Source organism: Tachysurus vachellii, chromosome 17 (assembly GCF_030014155.1).
Source record: "Tachysurus vachellii isolate PV-2020 chromosome 17, HZAU_Pvac_v1, whole genome shotgun sequence".
Lineage (NCBI taxonomy): Eukaryota > Metazoa > Chordata > Actinopteri > Siluriformes > Bagridae > Tachysurus > Tachysurus vachellii.
In genome coordinates this window covers 22,426,242-22,447,819 of record NC_083476.1, presented here as the reverse complement: position 1 = coordinate 22,447,819, position 21,578 = coordinate 22,426,242, and the positions used below count along the sequence as shown (strand labels likewise).

At 42.7% G+C, this 21,578-nt stretch overlaps 1 protein-coding gene across 4 annotated transcripts in view; it reads left to right on the top strand.

The window, feature by feature from the left end:
* LOC132859582 (rho GTPase-activating protein 26-like) overlaps nt 1–21,578 on the top strand; it is a 52,176-nt gene continuing 30,598 nt past the window's right edge. For all 4 annotated transcript variants that reach the window (XM_060890337.1, XM_060890338.1, XM_060890336.1 and 1 more), the window contains exons 1-2: nt 1–155; nt 561–741. In XM_060890337.1, the coding sequence (XP_060746320.1) occupies nt 588–741 (154 nt within the window). In that variant the 5' untranslated portion in view covers nt 1–155; nt 561–587. The remainder of the gene's footprint in view (nt 156–560; nt 742–21,578) is intronic.

Below are 21,578 nucleotides of genomic sequence, written 5' to 3'. Positions count from 1 at the left end.
AGCGGCAATTGGGGGAATCGAGGCGTTTAAAACACGCAGAGAGGATCCGCTGTTAGTGAGGACTGTCTTTACCTCCTCTTCCTCCTCCTCTTCCTCTCTGTTGTCATGAGAGGCGCGCAGGTTCTCCAGTCCTCCTCCTGTCGGTCTGCCTGAGTGTGAGGACACACATACAGACACACAGACACACACACACACACATACAGACACACAGACACACACACACACACACACACACACACAGACACACACACACACACACACACACACACACAGACACACACACACACACACACACACAGACACACAGACACACACACACACACACACAGACACACACACACACACACACACACACACAGACACACACACACACACACTGATGATACGGAAGTAGAACATTGTGGGATGCAGCTTTGGGCTTGTTGTTATGTGAAGCGGCGTGTTGGTGAAATAACAATAATGGAACGATAATAAACTAAAAGCGTTAAGGTTTTTTTTTTGTTTGTTTGTTTTATTTTCACGCTTCGACGGTCATTAATAAGATTCCCTGTAAATTCCAGGAGAAAGCAGCGCTTTAGGACAAGAACATGGGGCTGCCTGCGTTGGAGTTCAGTGACTGTTACTTAGACAGTCCTCAGTTCCGAGACAGGTTAAAGTCCCACGAACTGGAGCTGGACAACACCAACAAGTTCATCAAGGAGCTGATTAAAGACGGAAAAGCGCTCATCCAGGCACTGAAGAGTAAGTGTGTGTGTGTGTGTGTGTGTGTGTGTGTGTGTGTGTTCAGACCTGTGTGTGTGTTCAGACCTGTGTGTGTGTGTCTGTGTGTGTGTGTGTGTTCAGACCTGTGTGTGTGTTCAGACCTGTGTGTGTGTCTGTGTGTGTGTGTGTGTTCAGACCTGTGTGTGTGTTCAGACCTGTGTGTGTGTCTGTGTGTGTGTGTGTGATCAGACCCCTGTGTGTGTTCAGACCTGTGTGTGTGCTCAGACCTGTGTGTGTGTGTGTTCAGATCTGTGTTTGTGTGTGTGTGTGTGTGATCAGACCCCTGCGTGTGTTCAGACCCCTGTGTGTGTTCAGACCTGTGTGTGCTCAGACCTGTGTGTGTGTGTGTGTGTGTTCAGATCTGTGTTTGTGTGTGCGTGTGTGTGTGATCAGACCCCTGTGTGTGTTCAGACCCCTGTGTGTGTTCAGCCCTGTGTGTGTGTTCAGATCTGTGTGTGTGTTCAGACCTGTGTGTGTGTGTGTTTGGATTTGTGTGTGTTCAGACCTCAGTGTGTCTGTGTTTGTGTGCACGTGTGTGTGTGTGTTCAGACCTGTGTGTGTGTGTTCAGACCTGTGTGTGTGTTCAGACCTGTGTGTGTGTGTGTTCGGATTTGTGTGTGTTCAGACCTCAGTGTGTGTGTGTCTGTGTTTGTGTGCGCGTGTGTGTGTGTGTTCAGACCTGTGTGTGTGTGTTCAGACCTGTGTGTGTGTTCAGACCTGTGTGTGTGTTCAGACCTGTGTGTGTGTGTTCAGACCTGTGTGTGTGTTCAGACCTGTGTGTGTGTGTTCGGATTTGTGTGTGTTCAGACCTATGTGTGTGTTTGTGTGTGCGTGTGTGTGTGTTCAGACCTGTGTGTGTGTGTGTTCGGATTTGTGTGTGTTCAGACCTCAGTGTGTTCAGACCTCAGTGTGATTTGCACTTTGTTGTAGCTGCTGTTACAGTGTGGTTTGGGTGGAGCGTCTGATCATATCTCAGTCAAACCGTTAAGTGTGTGTTGTGAATGAGAACAACATCATGTCTGCTGCGTTCGCTTCATACTTTACATTTGTTCCAGAGCTAAAAAATGTTGGCTCATTTTTGTTTTGAGCTCCAGCAGTGTTCTTCTCCGGCTCCTGTTCAGACTCTTGAACAGTGTGTAGTTTTGGCACAGGTGCAGTGCTGAGTGCTGAGTGCTGAATGTTCTTCAGCTCATATCATGAATTCACTCACAGAACTCATTAATATGCGCATGATAATAAGGAATAAAACATGACTGTTGATTATTTTTCAACAACTGCACGTCACAGCGCGTTTTACTGTTTGGTAAATTTGCCCTCAAATTCAAGAGAACTTTATAGAGTTTATCCGTTTATACCACATCTAATGTTCAGTTAAAGTAAGTTCCACTTCTTATTTACACTAGAGACTCCTTCCTGACACCGGAGACTCGTAATAACCACAATTGCACTTTTTTTTTTTTACTTACATCTGTTTATTTTGATCATTAGCACTAAAGGTTTTGCCACAAACTGCTTGGTTTACGTGTGGTTTTGTGTTATTGTGTTTTTGTGAATGTTTGTGTGTGTATGTGTTTGTGTGAGTACCTCTGTGTAGAAGGTGTAGAATGATGTCACACTAAGTTCAGTTGTGTCAGACACAGGGGTTGAGACCACAGGGGTCACAGTCACTGTGTTCACTGTGTTTATAAACGAGCAGGTGACGTTCAGTGTGTGTTCGTTTATAAACACACACCGAACGTCACTTGTTCGTTTATAAACACAGTGAACGTCACGTGTTAGTTTATAAACATGCAGTGAACGTTACCTGTTCATTTATAAACACACACTGAACGTCATCTGTTCGCTTATAAACACACAGTGAACGTCACCTGTTTGTTTATAACACACAGTGAACGTCACATGTTAGTTTATAAACACGCAGTGAACGTCACCTGTTCGCTTATTAACACACAGTGAACGTCACCTGTTCGTTTATTAACACAGTGAACGTCACCTGTTCGTTTATAACACACAGTGAACGTCACATGTTAGTTTATAAACACGCAGTGAACGTCACCTGTTCGCTTATTAACACACAGTGAACGTCACCTGTTCGCTTATAACACACAGTGAACGTCACGTGTTAGTTTATAAACACGCAGTGAACGTCACCTGTTCGCTTATTAACACACAGTGAACGTCACCTGAACATCACCTGTTCGTTTATAACACACAGTGAACGTCACGTGTTAGTTTATAAACACGCAGTGAATGTTACCTGTTCATTTATAAACACAGTGAACGTCACCTGTTCGTTTATAACACACAGTGAATGTCACGTGTTAGTTTATAAACACGCAGTGAATGTCACCTATTCGCTTATTAACACACAGTGAACGTCACCTGTTAGTTTATAAACACACAGTGAACGTCACCTGTTCGCTTATTAACACACAGTGAACGTCACCTGTTCGCTTATAACACACAGTGAACGTCACGTGTTAGTTTATAAACACGCAGTGAACGTCACCTGTTCGCTTATTAACACACAGTGAACGTCACCTGAACATCACCTGTTCGTTTATAACACACAGTGAACGTCACGTGTTAGTTTATAAACACGCAGTGAACGTCACCTGTTCGCTTATAAACACAGTGAACATCACCTGTTCGTTTATAACACACAGTGAATGTCACGTGTTAGTTTATAAACACGCAGTGAACATCACCTGTTCGCTTATTAACACACAGTGAACATCACCTGTTCGTTTATAAACACACAGTGAACGTCACCTGTTCGCTTATAAACACGCAGTGAACGTCACCTGTTCGCTTATAACACACAGTGAACGTCACGTGTTAGTTTATAAACACGCAGTGAACGTCACCTGTTTGCTTATTAACACACAGTGAACGTCACCTGAACATCACCTGTTCGTTTATAACACACAGTGAACGTCACGTGTTAGTTTATAAACACGCAGTGAACGTCACCTGTTCGCTTATAACACACAGTGAACGTCACGTGTTAGTTTATAAACACGCAGTGAACGTCACCTGTTCGCTTATAAACACAGTGAACATCACCTGTTCGTTTATAACACACAGTGAATGTCACGTGTTAGTTTATAAACACGCAGTGAACATCACCTGTTCGCTTATTAACACACAGTGAACATCACCTGTTCGTTTATAAACACACAGTGAACGTCACCTGTTCGCTTATTAACACACAGTGAACGTCACCTGTTTGCTTATTAACACACAGTGAACATCACCTGTTCGTTTATAAACACACAGTGAACGTCACCTGTTCGCTTATTAACACACAGTGAACATCACCTGTTCGTTTATAAACACAGTGAACATCACCTGTTAGTTTATAAACACACAGTGAACGTCACCTGTTAGTTTATTAACACACAGTGAATGTCACCTGTTAGTTTATAAACACGCAGTGAACGTCACCTGTTAGTTTATTAACACACAGTGAACGTCACATGTTAGTTTATAAACACGCAGTGAACGTCACCTGTTCGCTTATTAACACACAGTGAACGTCACCTGTTCGCTTATAACACACAGTGAACGTCACGTGTTAGTTTATAAACACGCAGTGAACGTCACCTGTTCGCTTATTAACACACAGTGAACGTCACCTGAACATCACCTGTTCGTTTATAACACACAGTGAACGTCACGTGTTAGTTTATAAACACGCAGTGAACGTCACCTGTTCGCTTATAAACACAGTGAACGTCACCTGTTCGTTTATAACACACAGTGAATGTCACGTGTTAGTTTATAAACACGCAGTGAACGTCACCTATTCGCTTATTAACACACAGTGAACGTCACCTGTTCGTTTATAAACACACAGTGAACGTCACCTGTTCGCTTATTAACACACAGTGAACGTCACCTGTTCGCTTATAACACACAGTGAACGTCACGTGTTAGTTTATAAACACGCAGTGAACGTCACCTGTTCGCTTATTAACACACAGTGAACGTCACCTGAACATCACCTGTTCGTTTATAACACACAGTGAACGTCACGTGTTAGTTTATAAACACGCAGTGAACGTCACCTGTTCGCTTATAAACACAGTGAACATCACCTGTTCGTTTATAACACACAGTGAACGTCACCTGTTCGCTTATAAACACGCAGTGAACGTCACCTGTTCGCTTATAACACACAGTGAACGTCACGTGTTAGTTTATAAACACGCAGTGAACGTCACCTGTTTGCTTATTAACACACAGTGAACGTCACCTGAACATCACCTGTTCGTTTATAACACACAGTGAACGTCACGTGTTAGTTTATAAACACGCAGTGAACGTCACCTGTTCGCTTATAACACACAGTGAACGTCACGTGTTAGTTTATAAACACGCAGTGAACGTCACCTGTTCGCTTATAAACACAGTGAACATCACCTGTTTCGTTTATAACACACAGTGAATGTCACGTGTTAGTTTATAAACACGCAGTGAACATCACCTGTTCGCTTATTAACACACAGTGAACATCACCTGTTCGTTTATAAACACACAGTGAACGTCACCTGTTCGCTTATAAACACGCAGTGAACGTCACCTGTTCGCTTATTAACACACAGTGAACGTCACCTGTTTGCTTATTAACACACAGTGAACATCACCTGTTCGCTTATTAACACACAGTGAACATCACCTGTTCGTTTATAAACACAGTGAACATCACCTGTTAGTTTATAAACACACAGTGAACGTCACCTGTTAGTTTATTAACACACAGTGAATGTCACCTGTTAGTTTATAAACACGCAGTGAACGTCACCTGTTAGTTTATTAACACACAGTGAACGTCACCTGTTAGTTTATAAACACACAGTGAACGTCACCTGTTAGTTTATAAACACACAGTGAACGTCACCTGTTAGTTTATAAACACACAGTGTTCCATTAAGCCACAGCCCTGTGATCTCAAACACGTGTCTCAGAAGGTTTCTGATGGTTCAATTAACACTAAAGTCGTAATGATGAGACGATATGAGATTCATGGAGGAAACGAAGATGGAAGCAATAAACAGTCATAACTCATTCTACATCACTCCTAATATTAAAGTGTAATAATCAAAGCCGAGGCTGAACTCAAGTACAACACGCATTCACTTTATTCATTTATAGCTGTGTTTAACATCCGCAAAAGAAGTTAGTTACTGTTCTTACTGAGGTTATAGCGGCTATAAACAGCCATGACCTCAACAGCCTTCTTACTGTGAAGAAGTGTAAACTCCTCTGTCCTGAAGAACTTCCAGCTTTACCTCTGACTGCTACAAAATGCTGACACTTAACACTATAACCAATCAGAGCCGAGAACATATCAGAGCTGTGTTATAACAGTGTAATAACACACCACCTTTTCTCAATAATCAAATTAATATTAAATAAAATGTATGATATAAAAGTGTAGAGGTATAAATGATGAAACATTAATAATAATAAAGAAATCTGTGTGTTTAGCTGAACCTGATCTGACTGACTACGAACCTGACAGATCATTTGAAGAAAACAGGACAAGAGCAACCATCATTTTTGACAGTAATTTTTTCTTTTCTTTTTTAAGGTTTGTCTGTTTTTTTTTTTTCAGGACTCTCGCTGTGTTTAGAACTGGTTCTACAGCTCTGAGCACATTTCCATGTAAACTGTATTATGACGTCTCTGACTGGATCTTATGGTGTTATATAACGTGTTAATTACAATAGCCTGCAGAATCTTTATCATTATAAACTGTTTATGAGCTCAGAGATGAGTCGGTGTAATGATTACAGCTTCACCGCACACCAAACGTAGGCATGCTGTAAGAAGATAATAACGGCTCACACTGTTCACTCACACTGTTCACTCACACTGTTCACTCACACTGCTCACACTGTTCACTCACACTGCTCACTCACACTGTTCACTCACACTGTTTACTCACACTGCTCACTCACACTGTTCACTCACACTGTTCACTCACACTGCTCACTCACACTGTTCACTCACACTGTTCACTCACACTGCTCACTCACACTGCTCACTCACACTGCTCACTCACACTGTTCACTCACACTGCTCACTCACACTGCTCACTCACACTGTTCACTCACACTGCTCACTCACACTGTTCACTCACACTGTTCACTCACACTGCTCACACTGTTCACTCACACTGTTCACTCACACTGCTCACTCACACTGCTCACACTGTTCACTCACACTGCTCACTCACACTGCTCACTCACACTGCTCACACTGTTCACTCACACTGTTTACTCACACTGCTCACTCACACTGTTCACTCACACTGTTCACTCACACTGCTCACTCACACTGTTCACTCACACTGCTCACTCACACTGCTCACTCACACTGCTCACTCACACTGTTCACTCACACTGCTCACTCACACTGCTCACTCACACTGTTCACTCACACTGCTCACTCACACTGTTCACTCACACTGTTCACTCACACTGCTCACACTGTTCACTCACACTGCTCACTCACACTGCTCACTCACACTGCTCACTCACACTGTTCACTCACACTGTTCACTCACACTGCTCACTCACACTGCTCACTCACACTGCTCACACTGCTCACTCACACTGTTCACTCACACTGTTCACTCACACTGCTCACTCACACTGTTCACTCACACTGCTCACTCACACTGTTCACTCACACTGCTCACTCACACTGCTCACTCACACTGCTCACTCACACTGTTCACTCACACTGTTCACTCACACTGCTCACTCACACTGCTCACTCACACTGCTCACTCACACTGTTCACTCACACTGTTCACTCACACTGCTCACACTGTTCACTCACACTGTTCACTCACACTGTTCACTCACACTGCTCACTCACACTGCTCACTCACACTGTTCACTCACACTGTTCACTCACACTGCTCACTCACACTGCTCACTCACACTGTTCACTCACACTGTTCACTCACACTGTTCACTCACACTGCTCACTCACACTGTTCACTCACACTGTTCACTCACACTGCTCACACTGTTCACTCACACTGCTCACACTGTTCACTCACACTGTTCACTCACACTGCTCACTCACACTGTTCACTCACACTGTTCACTCACACTGTTCACTCACACTGCTCACTCACACTGTTCACTCACACTGTTCACTCACACTGCTCACACTGTTCACTCACACTGCTCACACTGTTCACTCACACTGCTCACTCACACTGCTCACACTGTTCACTCACACTGCTCACTCACACTGCTCACACTGCTCACTCACACTGTTCACTCACACTGTTCACTCACACTGCTCACTCACACTGCTCACTCACACTGTTCACTCACACTGTTCACTCACACTGTTCACTCACACTGCTCACACTGTTCACTCACACTGTTCACTCACACTGTTCACTCACACTGCTCACTCACACTGCTCACTCACACTGTTCACTCACACTGTTCACTCACACTGTTCACTCACACTGCTCACTCACACTGCTCACTCACACTGTTCACTCACACTGTTCACTCACACTGTTCACTCACACTGCTCACTCACACTGTTCACTCACACTGTTCACTCACACTGCTCACACTGTTCACTCACACTGCTCACTCACACTGCTCACACTGTTCACTCACACTGCTCACTCACACTGCTCACACTGTTCACTCACACTGTTCACTCACACTGCTCACACTGCTCACTCACACTGTTGGCAGGAGTTTCTGTCGAGATCTTCATTTTTCCAATAGCTTTGGTCCAGTTCTTTATCCCAAAGTGTTGGTGCAGCGCTGCGTTCTGAAGTTTACCTCAGAAGTCTGGAGGTTCTGTTCCAGCTCGATGTGTTTGAGCTACAGCGTAGGGAAAAACATGGACATGACCATTAAAGTGTGTGTTTTGTTAGCAGTTTGTTTGTTTGTTTGTTTGTAACCCATTAATACTCCGGAGTGTGTGTTGTGTTTATATTCTCTGGTCAGTGAAGTTCACAGTCAGTGTTGTTGATCTGATGAGTCTGTGAAGTAAACATCACTATAAAGTCATTTAAAGTCCTGAAGTGATGTTTTACTTACAGCGAACTGTCGGTCGAGTCAGATTGGGTTTTCATGGGTTTCTCCTAGTTGGAGGTTGGAAATGACCTCCGTTAGAGTTACTGACTGTAGCTGAAGAATTACAATACAAAAAAATTGTATTATATCTCAGTCTGAAGTCATTTTTCACTGTAACTTGATTCGGCTTGTTGGGTCTCATGTAGACGTCATGGCTCATGACCTCATACATGTTTCTGAAGCATAACAGAGAAGAAAAGTGGGAGAAATGAGAACTCTGTTTGAGTGTTTCAGAGGATAGTGTTGTTTTCTCACAGCTCTCATCCTCTGAGCTCCATCCTGAGCATCACATCTTCTCGGTGTCTCTATGGGTTTTCTTTTGATTCCACCTTCATTATTTCTTAAAGATGCTTCTTAAAGATTTATTGGCTGCTGGTTCTGTCGAGTGGTGTTGGTTCTTTTGTTCCAGATTCATTAACATGTCCCTCATGTCCCTCTCTCACTCGTCTCCTCGTGGGTTCACTGGAATTCATTGAAAGTCATTAAGTGCAGCTCTTAAGCCTGATATGAATTCACATCATTTCTGCACAGTGGAAACTTTCACATGTAGAATCTTCTAGATTTTATTAATAGAACCTTTTAAATCTGATCATCGGTTGTTCATCAGCTCTCCAGACGTGTGCATTCACTCCATCCTTAAAAGATAATAAAGAAGGTGTGAGATTAAGAGACAGAGACATCAGGGAGAGAAAACCATTACAGTCTTGTTTGCTGCTCGGTGGTTTACTGCGTCTGTAGTCGCAGCCTTTTCTCCATCTGGAAAAGTATGCAGCAACTCCATGGTTTTTAAAACCTCTGCTGCTTAACCAGGAAAAAGGAAGTGAGGTTCAGCATTATTTTTATAGACTTCTGGACCTGGCAAACATCAGAGGGGCAAGAAGATTCCAGAAGCCAGAATTCTCTGCCAGCCAGCAACTAAAAATGTCTGAAGAAATATTTCTGTGCTTCTAGATGTTCTTTAAATCTGAGGAGTGAAGACAACGTGGTGTTGGAGATAAGCTGCAAGTGAATCTTTAGCTAAGATGGTCATAAGGAAGGAGTGTTACAACCATTCTCTCTCTCTCTCACACGCACACACACGCACACACACACACACACACACACACACACGCACACACACGATAACGACAACAGCATCCAGTTGTCTGATGTCTCATCGTTGTCTGATGTCGATATCTGATGTCGTTGTCTGATGTCTAATGTCATTGTCTGATGTCGTTGACTGATGTCGTTGTCTGATGTCTGATGTCGTTGTCTGATATCATTGTCTGATGTCGATGTCTGATGTCGTTGTCTGATGTCTAATGTCATTGTCTGATGTCGTTGTCTGATGTCTAATGTCATTGTCTGATGTCGTTGACTGATGTCGATGTCTGATGTCGTTGACTGATGTCGTTGTCTGATGTCATTGTCTGATGTCGATGTCTGATGTCGTTGTCTGATGTCTAATGTCATTGTCTGATGTCGTTGTCTGATGTCTAATGTCATTGTCTGATGTCGTTGACTGATGTCGATGTCTGATGTCGTTGACTGATGTCGATGTCTGATGTCGTTGTCTGATGTCGTTAGCTGTGAGTGAACTTTATGTCTAAACGTGAATTCTCGTGTTCTGAGACGTGGCCCTGAGCTGAGGTTCCTGACTGAACACTTGGATGTAAACGTGCTCTGTAAAGACAACTGGATTTAATATTTACTCGTTTATGGCCTCATACAGAAAGAATGCGTGTAGAGAAAAGCGCCCAGATACAAAGCTTCGTTTTGTTTGATGGAGAGTAAACACTACAGCCAACGCAGCGTTACGTCAGCCTGAAGCCGGCCTTTATTACACTTTATTTACGCCACAAGTGAAAAATGAGAAGTATGTAGCTGTTTTGTGAAGAGTTTATCTTTTATATTCAAATAAACAATTGGTCTCTCACCATGTGGTTGATTCCAGACTGAGCGAATCTGAGCCTCTGTGTGTGTTACTGAGACGTTTATTACTGTTACACCAAAATACAGAGTCAGTGTGAACCGCCGGACTTCACGTTCTGACGGTCGGATTCGCCGCCGGACCCACAGGAAGTGGGGAGTGTGTGTGACACTTAGTGTGTGTGACACTTAGTGTGTGTGACACTTAGTGTGTGACACTTAGTGTGTGTGACACTTAGTGTGTGTGACACTTAGTGTGTGACACTTAGTGTGTGACACTTAGTGTGTGACACTTAGTGTGTGTGACACTTAGTGTGTGACACTTTTTACAGTTTCTCCGTGTTTTTTGTTTTTAGTTGAAGAGAAAGCGTCTGATGAGCGAACGTCTGTTTATAACCGCTGTCACGGCCCGGGGACAAACCTTCAGTTAATTAAATATACAAAGTATAAATAGTGACTTCACGTCGGTGTGTGTGATTGTGTGTATAACAGATGGATGTATTGTGTGTTATTCGTTACAGAAAACTTATAGAAACCTGGAAGGTATCAGGAACCTTTCAGAGGAGACAGTAATTACAGACTACAATAAGATCACAGCATCAGTGGTTTATTATAAGGAGATAATCAACACTAAATTAATGTTATGTAGAAATAATGATGATTTTTTTTGTTCCTGGAGCTTCTCGTATCTCTCGTGTGCTTTTCTGGCCACAGGCTTCAGGATCTTAAAGGTTGCAGTAAATTCCGAACATTGGAACACAATGAGCTTTTGTCAGTAAGATTCACTGGACCTCTGACCTTCTGGACTAAATGTCATCTCATGTAGTTCACTACGATTGTGAAAGAATCACTAGAATTGTGTAAGAATTTAACGGCCAGTCAGATGGTGAAGGGAAGTGGAGGAGGTCAGAGCAAAAACACTACTGTTTTGTTTTCATGCGTTACAGCTGTGGAACCTTTTTTTTTTTTCGTCTGCAGTTTGATCTTTTTCTGCCTTTTGTTCATGTCCATTGTGGTGGTCATCATCAGGAGCAGCGTCTTTAGCGCGGAGTCTTTCTTCTCCTCAGCTGAATGAAGCTCATTGTGCCTTTGGGCTGCTCTTTGCTCTGAGAAGCAGCGAGTCTTCGTGAGGTCCGGTGGACGAGGCTGGACAATAGTGCAGTGTTCCCCGAGCAGGATAACAGACGAGGACCGTCTGTGACTCGTCCCGTTACGCAGCGCCGACTGGCCGTCTGTAACACGCTTCACCTTCCTGTGCTGTAGACTGAGCAGAGCAGACTGCTGTATCATGCGTAAAAAGTTCAGCTGATCTGTTTATGATGCCAAAATAAGCAGAATTTGGTGACAGACTCGGAAAGCGTTTTATTGTTTTATTATATAAATGTGTGGAATTATAATAAAGTTTTAGCATTTCTTTTAATTAAAGGTGTTTTTGAGATGTTTTTACTGGATGTGACTGAAGACGTTAAGAACCACAGTCATGTAGTTTTGGCAGCCGTGTCCTTATCTACTAAAACTTTTTATTGCTCTTGAATGGAATTTTTATTATTTTTTATCTCTCAGTAGCTCGACTCAGATCCTGAGACTGAGGTTGTTACTCTTCAGATGGATGCAGTGTGCAGTAATTTATGCTGCCGGTCACAGTGTGATGTAAAGTGGGAGATTTATCCTTATTTCAGCTCCTTATCAGACACTGTGTTTGTGTCTGTGTGTGTGTGTGTGTGGGTCTGTGTATGTGTGTTTGTGTCTCTGTGTGTGTATCCATGTGTCTGTGTCTGTGTCTCTCTGTGTGTGTGTCTGTCTCTGTGTCTGTGTTTGTCTGTGTCTCTGTGTCTGTGTGCGTGTGTGTGTGTCTATCTGTGTGTGTGTCTGTGTCTCTTTTTGTGTTTGTGTCTCTGTGTGTGTCTGTGTGTGTGTGTGTGTGTGTGTCTATCTCTGTGTGTGTGTGTCTATCTGTGTGTGTGTGTGTGTGTCTGTGTGTGTTTGTGTCTCTGTGTGTGTATCCATGTGTCTGTGTCTGTGTCTCTCTGTGTGTGTGTCTGTGTCTCTGTATGTCACTGTGTGTTTCTGTCTCTGTGTCTGTGTTTGTCTGTGTCTCTGTGTCTGTGTGTGTCTATCTGTGTGTGCGTGTCTGTGTCTGTCTGTGTGTGCGTGTGTGTGTGTCTATCTGTGTGTGTGTCTGTGTCTGTCTGTGTGTGCGTGTGTGTGTGTCTATCTGTGTGTGTGTGTCTTTGTGTCTGTGTCTGCATGTGTGTGTGTTTATCTGTGTCTGCGTGTGTGTGTGTATCTGTGTGTGTGTGTGTGTGTGTGTGTGTGAGTCACATGCTGCAGCTGCTCCACACCAGGACACACCTGTGCTGTCAGTGTGTGTGTCTGTAGGATAAACTGGTCCTGTTACAGTCAGTAACTGAAACCTTTCTGTTCTAAAGTGCTAAAATCAAATATTCAGTGTCTGCTTTTAGTATTTGGGACAAAAACACCACTCTGAAGGATTATAATATATTTAAGAAAGAACAAAAGAGAAAATGGACAGATTTAATAGACAGAAAATAGACAGACACAAACAGATTCTGTATCAGCTGCACGTTAGCGTGTGTTGCTCTTGATGGAACGCGACAGAGCAGAAATAAGATGAGAGGAAATGAAAGAATAATCGAGTCCAAATCTTCACGTCTTTTCTTCACACTTCATCATTTTGTGGTTCACCTAAAAAACACATTTACCACCAAATCCACAGCAGCAGGAATCAGTTGTGCTCAGATGTTCTTTCTCAGTCAGGATCAAAATGGTTTTGTTCTTCTGCTCTAAAGACTCGAGTGAGAAGAGCGGAAGCAGCAGATGGGCCTCCGACGCCTGCCTGATGAATCGCTCTGTTCTCTGCCTCTTATCCCTGATGAGGTCCAGATTAGAGCTGTGTGGAGCAGACGAGGCTGTCTGACGTGCTCAGTCCATCACAGCTGAACTCCACTGAGATCTCAGCCAGTTCTTCTCTGGAAATATCTCACTTTTTATATTTTGATAAATCTAACGTTGCCTCCATTTATCAGTACGTCCAAATACAGACTTAATGCTTAATCTGAGCTAAAGTATGAGCAGGATTTGGGGATAAGGAGGTGATTACTTCTGGCACACTGGAGCAAAACATGAGATTTTGATGAAGCAGCACCTCATCTTCAACTTCATGGTCTGCTTTTACAGCAAGCTGATGAGATGCTGAGGAACACACGACTTTTACGAAAACGTTTACTCCTAAGCTTCTGTTCTGTCAGTCAATCTTTTCTGCACGGTCAGAAGGCCAGACTCATGCTTTGCACTCCTTTACTTCCTGGTTCTCTTTTCTTCCTTCTGGAAGAATCTTTAAATCAGTATTCTTCATGAGCAGGAGAACACGGCACTCACACTCTGCTCTGAGAACATCTGAGATCTCTAACGGGTCAAACAACGTACTCTGCAGCTGAGTCAAATGCGGTCTGAATCGACTCTGAATCGACTCACTGCAGATCAGATGAATTCTACATGATGTGTGTTTTGGGTTTTCATGTTTTTCTGTAGACTTGAGCTGCAAAACGGAGCCAAAGCACAGATCTGTAACTCTACACAAATCCAAACTGATGAACAAAATAAAGATATATGGTTTGTGACACATACATCATTGTAAACAGTATTTATTTATAGAAGTATTGAGCTGTTTATTGAGAAGCTTTACACAAATATATAAAGTTGATGTTTCTCCAGCACATTTCCTGCAACATACATTTGGTTTTTCTTTTTAGTTTTATTTAATTGTGTAAAGTTACACTCCCATTTCTGCTCTGAATTGATTCAGTCAGTGTCTCATCTTTCCTCTGTTGACTTCATTTGTTTCTTGAATTGTCTGAATGAACGTGAACTAATCCCAGCAGTTATTATGTGTGTATGATTTTTTTTGTATCTAACCTTCAATAATTCTATTTTTAATTCTAGTGTAATCGGCCCTCGTGTCACACGTGACCTCCTTTTATCTCGTGTTTACACTCGAGCACCACGTCCCGTCTGCGTGCGGCCTGAATGTGTCACCACGAGTTTAGTCAAAATCCTCTCCAAGCAGCGTCCAGATCAGAACAGCGAACATCACTGTGTCATTTCACACAGAAGGGTTTGATTAGATGTTGTTTGTTTCTTGCACGATTAAAGGGTTTGATGAGGTATTAAATTATATAGTGAAATAAAATGGAGGCTGAATGTAACCCGAGTTTAGCAGTGAATCCAGAGTGAAAGGCCTGCGTTCGCTGATAAGACACACACACAGACACACACATACACACAGACACGCACACACACACACACACACAGTGACTGACTACATTCAGACCTTCAGTTCAAGGTCCTCGGAAATGATGTACACAGGGTTGTGTGTGAGGAAACTCATCACTTAGTTCCTGGCAGTATTTCATGTTCATAAGAAGGACAAAGAGGAACCAACAGCAGTCAGTATTGCACATTGAAGTCACTTCCTCAGACGTGGTGGAGATGTAGCCGGGTGTAGATCTGTAGCCTGGTGCAGCTGTCACTGAGGGACAGTGTCACAAAGTGTGTGGCTTGATGTTGTTCGTGTTGATCCTAACACACAACCCCTGAGCACTGGGACTCAGTGATGGATGTGAGCTGGACTAAAAATAAATTAAATGTCCTCAACAGAACACAGATACAGTGTCTGCTTGAGTGTGTAGTTACTGGGCTGAATTACAGTAAATAAATAACACTACTTTACTGTGTGTGTGTGTGTGTGTGTGTGTGTGTCTGTGTCTCTGTATAATGTGTACAGAATATTACACAAGTTGTCTTTGGTTTTAATCTTTCTGTTTATTTCCTATTTCCAAACAGGTGCACACACACACACACACACACACACACACACATACACACACACGCGTGCGCACACACACACATATACACACACACACTCAAACACACACACACATATATACACACAAACACACATGCACACACACACACGTGCACACACACGTGCACACACACATATACACACACATATACACACATATACACACATACACGCACGCGCGCGCACACACACATACACACACACACACATACACACACACGTGCACACACACACACACACACACGCACATATACACAAACACACACATATGCACACATATACACACATATACACACACACACACACACACACACACAGTTCTGTTGACAGTCTGCAGTTAAACCCTGTGGTTGTTTGTTTCTCACCTTCATACACTTCCACTATTCAGTATTCAGTAATAATTTTTTGGTTGTTGTTTTTTCTGATTAATGTGGACCAGTAAACAGTGTGTGAGAATAAAGGTTCAGTGGTAAACTGACTGTATTACGCCCTCACAGCTACTCATCATCCCAGTGTTCCCCTGACCTCATGTGACTTTCACCAGTGTTCCTTTCGGTTTGCTCCGCTGTGGGCTGCATTTTTGTGGCTTATACAACCAAACAACAATAACAACAAAAAGTCATGTAACACACAGACTTTCTTCAGACGTGTAGAGGAACGATGACTACAGTTGATGTTTCTGCTCTTACATAAAACTATTTTTTTTTCCTGTAGTGTGTATTAGGTTTTGCTCTGGCTGCTGCGTCAGCATCGGACGAGGCCAAGCGCAGAGCTCTGAGGAAGAATTCCATCAGAGAGAGAGAGAGAGAGAGAGAAGAGAGAGAGAGAGGAAAGAGAGAGAGAGAGAGAGAGAGAGAGAGAGAGAGAGAGAGAGTTGTTCTTCTCAGTAATCCTTTTGTCCTGGTTTCTAGGAGACTGTGGATATGTGGCCAAGCACTGTGGCCATTTAGAGTTTTGGAGACTTGAGAATGAATGTGGGGGACGCAGTGAAAGGAAGCACTGAATCTAGGGTGCGGTTGGAAGATGAGAAGCCAGGAGGGATTTTATTTATTTGTCGCTGTATCTCGTTACTACAGACCGTCGTCTTCTTCAGATAAACGCCGCTGCTGTAAGGCCACACACTCTGTGCTGCTCGTCCCTGTGTTTTTGGCGTCCGTGAAATACGGCCTTGTTTTCCTTCTGTCAGCTCTGTGGCTCCTGAAACCTCTGTTTAAAAACACTTCCTGTGACCTTCAGGGCTGCGGCTCATACGGAGGCTTTAATGTGAACCGATGTGTGTGTGTGTGTGTGTGTGTGTGTGTGTGTGTGTACAGGCTGCAAACTAACTGCAAATCTATTGGAATTATATGCATGTAACATCACACCCTTCTGTTTCTTTTGTATATTTAATACAATTTCCTTTAAAAAATACTTTTAATAAACAATAAACAATGTGAGAATTACAACATGTAGTTTTTATGCCCTGCTCATACAGGGAGAACTCAGCTAGTCAGGACATGCAGAAAGTTAGCAAGCACGTTAGCTTCTACATAGGAGGTTAATCATTATAGTAGAACATAAAACCTTGACACGCTCTAACCTCATTACTCTCTTCACTTTACTTCATTAACATGAGAATGACAGAAGATCAGATCGACTCGGTGCCGACTTCCACTTTTCGTTCCCTGGGAAACATTTTCAGTTTTGAGTTTCAAATTTCTGATTTAAAAAATGTCTTAAATTTAACAAGTTTAAAACAAATCAAACAAAAGATCAGAACAAGCCAGAAAGACTAGAAATGTGTTTACTGACGTGACGTCTATCATTTAAAGATACTAAATTTATAATCGTTGTCTGGTTTGACTCCTAAACACACTGTCACTCCTCACACACACACACACACACACACACACACACACACACACACACGCACGCACACAATGTCCTCCTGCTGACACAAGCTGATGCAATGAAAGCCAGCTGCTTGTGGAGACAAAGGCAGTGTTTCCAGCACATGGACCTCGTTCTCTTTTGTGTAGCTGCAGCAGCGTCGAGCCTCATTCTCTCTTTACTGAAATTCCTTTCTTTCCTTCTCTTTAGCTCCTCATGTCAGTCACACCAGAGTGATGAACCAGGGTGTATTTAGACGTGTACACGATTAAGGTGGTATCGGTGGGATCACAGACGCAGCCCATAACCTTTTACTGTTGCTGCAGCAGTAACCTGACACTCGTCTGACGCTGCGAGAGGCTCAGATATTAACACAGGGTTCAGACATGACAGGGATTATTATGGCAGAATATGTTCTACAGTAACAGTATGGAGTGTGTGCAGTGTCCATAATCATAAATAATGTCAAGGTGATGCAACTAAACATCTCCTCTTCCTACTCTACTCTCTGGTGTTAAACTCTGACAGATTGATTATCAGTGGGACGTCATTAGCTCCATCGTATGGATACGTCTCCATATGGACCCGAGTCTGTGGGTGAAGCAGAACCGAGCTCTTCATTCATGAAGTGAGAGAAATGTTTAAAGCCACTTTATCACGATGAACGATTATCTTCTAGAAGATAAACGTCTAATCGTCTTTGCACGATATCGCACATGATGTTTACTTCAGTTCTATTCTACTCTATTCAGAGGTAACGTTTTCCACACTGTGTATTTGAGTGACGCACTTTAACACGACTCGACACTATTATTATGAGTTATAATGTCAAACTAGAAGAGCAGAATATTATTCTCTGGTTTTATCACTTTTTCTCAGAGGCCAAAAAAATTGCATTTGCTCCTTTTTTTTTTTCTTGTGTCCATGTTGATGATCGAATGTCTTTGTCATTATGAAGCTTATATGAAAATAGACACTCAGGACTTGAAGACTTTGGGACGATATTTTCATAGAAAAGAAAAAGGTTCGTTTTTTTTCACACCATCATTATCTTCAGTCACTAAAATTCTGTGTTAGGTTATTAAACAGAGGGAAAAACAAACAAATAGGATCCTGACTTATTTCATCTCAGACTCGCAGCACGAACAGCCGTGTACCGGGGAAAGGTGAAGTGCTTCTGACTGGAGGCTCCGCCCACTGCTCCGCCCCATCTCACCTGCTCTGGTCTGGACTCCTTCGTGTCTTAGTGTCTGTTCCACTCAGAGAACATTACAGGATCTGGATTTTCCTGCTTGGTTCATGGGCTGAACAGCTGGTGGACCTTCAGGAAACAAACTCGTTACAAACGACACAAACAAGCGTCACTGTGTCACTGTGAGTCGGACATTCTGGGGAAAGCAGACGGTCATTTCCTGCTCCAGCAGCTCGCCGTAGCGGAACGAATGGTCAGTAGCTCAGAACTGCTGAACACGCAGAGAGGAAACGTGCTCTTCTTACACACTTCCTTTTAGAGAAAACACAGAAAATAGGCATTATATGGATATTGACTAACTTCTTTTTTATAACTACAGAAGTGAAATATTTTGCTCAACCTGACATCCTGTGTGTCTCTGAGTAACAAAACACTAATACACAAAAAGGCATCTTTTTAAATACAAGCCCTGATTATAATAAAAATGTAGTTAGTGCTTAGAGTCAAAACCAACGCTTATCTTTATCTGTGGCAATTAAAAGACAACCTGATGTGTGTTTGACTGAAATGGTGTGTGTGTGTGAGAGTGTAAGTGTGTGTGAGAGTGTGTGTGAGAGTGTGTGTGTATGTGAGAGTGTGTGTGTGAGAGAGCGTGTGTGTGAGAGAGCGTGTGTGAGTGTGTGAGATTGTAAGTGTGTGTGTGATAGCGTGTGTGTGAGAGAGAGTGTGGGAGAGCGTGTGTGTGAGAGCGTGTGTGTGAGAGCGTGTGTGTGAGAGTGTGTATGTGAGAGTGAGAGAGAGTGTGTATGTGAGAGTGTGTATGTGAGATTGTGTGTGTGAGAGTGTGTATGTGTGAGTGTGTGTGTGTGAGTGTGTATGTGAGATTGTGTGTGTGTGAGAGTGTGTATGTGTGTGTGTGAGTGTGTATGTGAGATTGTGTGTGTGTGTGTGTGTGTGTGAGTGTGTATGTGTGAGTGTGTGTGTGTGAGTGTGTATGTGAGATTGTGTGTGTGTGTGTGTGTGAGTGTGTATGTGTGAGTGTGTGTGTGTGAGTGTGTATGTGAGATTGTGTGTGTGTGAGAGTGTGTATGTGTATGTGTGAGTGTGTGTGTGTGAGTGTGTATGTGAGATTGTGTGTGTGTGAGAGTGTGTATGTGTGAGTGTGTGTGAGAGTGTGTATGTGTGAGTGTGTGTGTGAGTGTGTATGTGTGAGTGTGTATGTGAGATTGTGTGTGTGTGAGAGTGTGTGAGAGTGTGTATGTGTGAGTGTGTGTGAGAGTGTGTATGTGTGAGTGTGTGTGAGAGTGTGTATGTGTGAGTGTGTGTGAGAGTGTGTATGTGTGAGTGTGTGTGTGAGTGTGTCCTAACTGTCCTAACTGATGCTGTGAGATTCATAATAAGCATCTAATATTGTAACACATCACACTTGATTAGTTTAGTTGTGATCTTGGCTGCTCGAGCAGTTCTCTCCTGTTCTCCAGATGAAGCCTGATCTCCACTACAAGCATGGAGATGGTGTCTGTGTTGTTTTGCTCCTTGAGGAACTTGGAGCTGAACAGATGTGTGTGAGATATATGAACTGTCACCCTGCGCCTGATCTGATGCGTCAATCAAACTTTTTTTTGTGTGTCACATCACGTCCAGGACACGGCAGATCGTGGATGAATATATACGATAGGATGGAATATATTTTGGCACCAAATCTGTTATGTTGTGTAAAGAGTCTAAACTTTTATAGCTTCTTGTTAGAAAACTGAAATCTTTGTACAGACTTCAAGTGTCCTGGTGATGTGATGAGTGACGAGTCAGCAGAAAAGCAGAAGCTCTAATGGTTATGATAACGATGATGATGAAGAAGATGATAATGATAAATTAACCCATCCATCTGGTGACCTGAAGATCAGACGTTCTTCTTGCATTCTTACATATCACTCTGGCTTCTCAGTTATTGTGGTCACGTGTTATTTCTTTCCCTCAGATCTAAAGACACGTCACTTTCATGGCTAAAGGCTGGATTTTGTGATTGAACTCTATAAATATTTGTGGATGGTTAATTTAACACACATACTGAAGATATAGATGTCTAAAGAACATAAGTGTGCAGTGTATCGGTGCTATAGCTTTGGCTTCCAGCTGCTCGGGTGTGAACAGGTTTAACCAATCAGAATCAGGCATTTTCAGATCAGGCATCAGAGCCTGAAGGGTGTGAGCGAGGTTCAGCTGGTGGAGGTGGAGGAAAACATGCGGTTTTATAGAGAATCACTTCCCTTTTTATTAACATCTGAACTGTAAAAACTAGACTTATTATTATTAGTGGAGTGAGAGGGGCAGTAGATGGAGTCTTAATGGATTAGTAACAGTCACCATGTCTCTGCTCCTGCTGCAGTCTGACGTCCATCACATGAACCTGTTGCTCTTTTATTTCGTTTTATTTTCTCCTGACTCGATTCTCCTGATTCAGGTCACAGCAGTTAGTGAATCATTTATTCTAGTTACTGAATTAATGCTTTAAGATGAATAACTAAACAGTAAGCTCACTTTTTGGCAGCGTGTGCTGTAAAATGTGACGATGTCTCTTGTGAATTTCAAAGAAAAAAGATCTTTTGTGTCGTCCAGTTTTCTGCCGAAATAATTGATATTTATTCTCTTTATACTGGAAAGAATTTACACACAGAAACTCATCTGAAACGTGTCAGATGTGTGTGTGTGTGTGTGTGTGTGTGTGTGTGTGTGTGTGTGTGTGTGTGTGTGTGTGTGTGTGAGCTCAGATTTAAGAGATCTCTCTTATGTTCCTAACAGATTTAAGAGATCTCTCTCATGTTCCTAACAG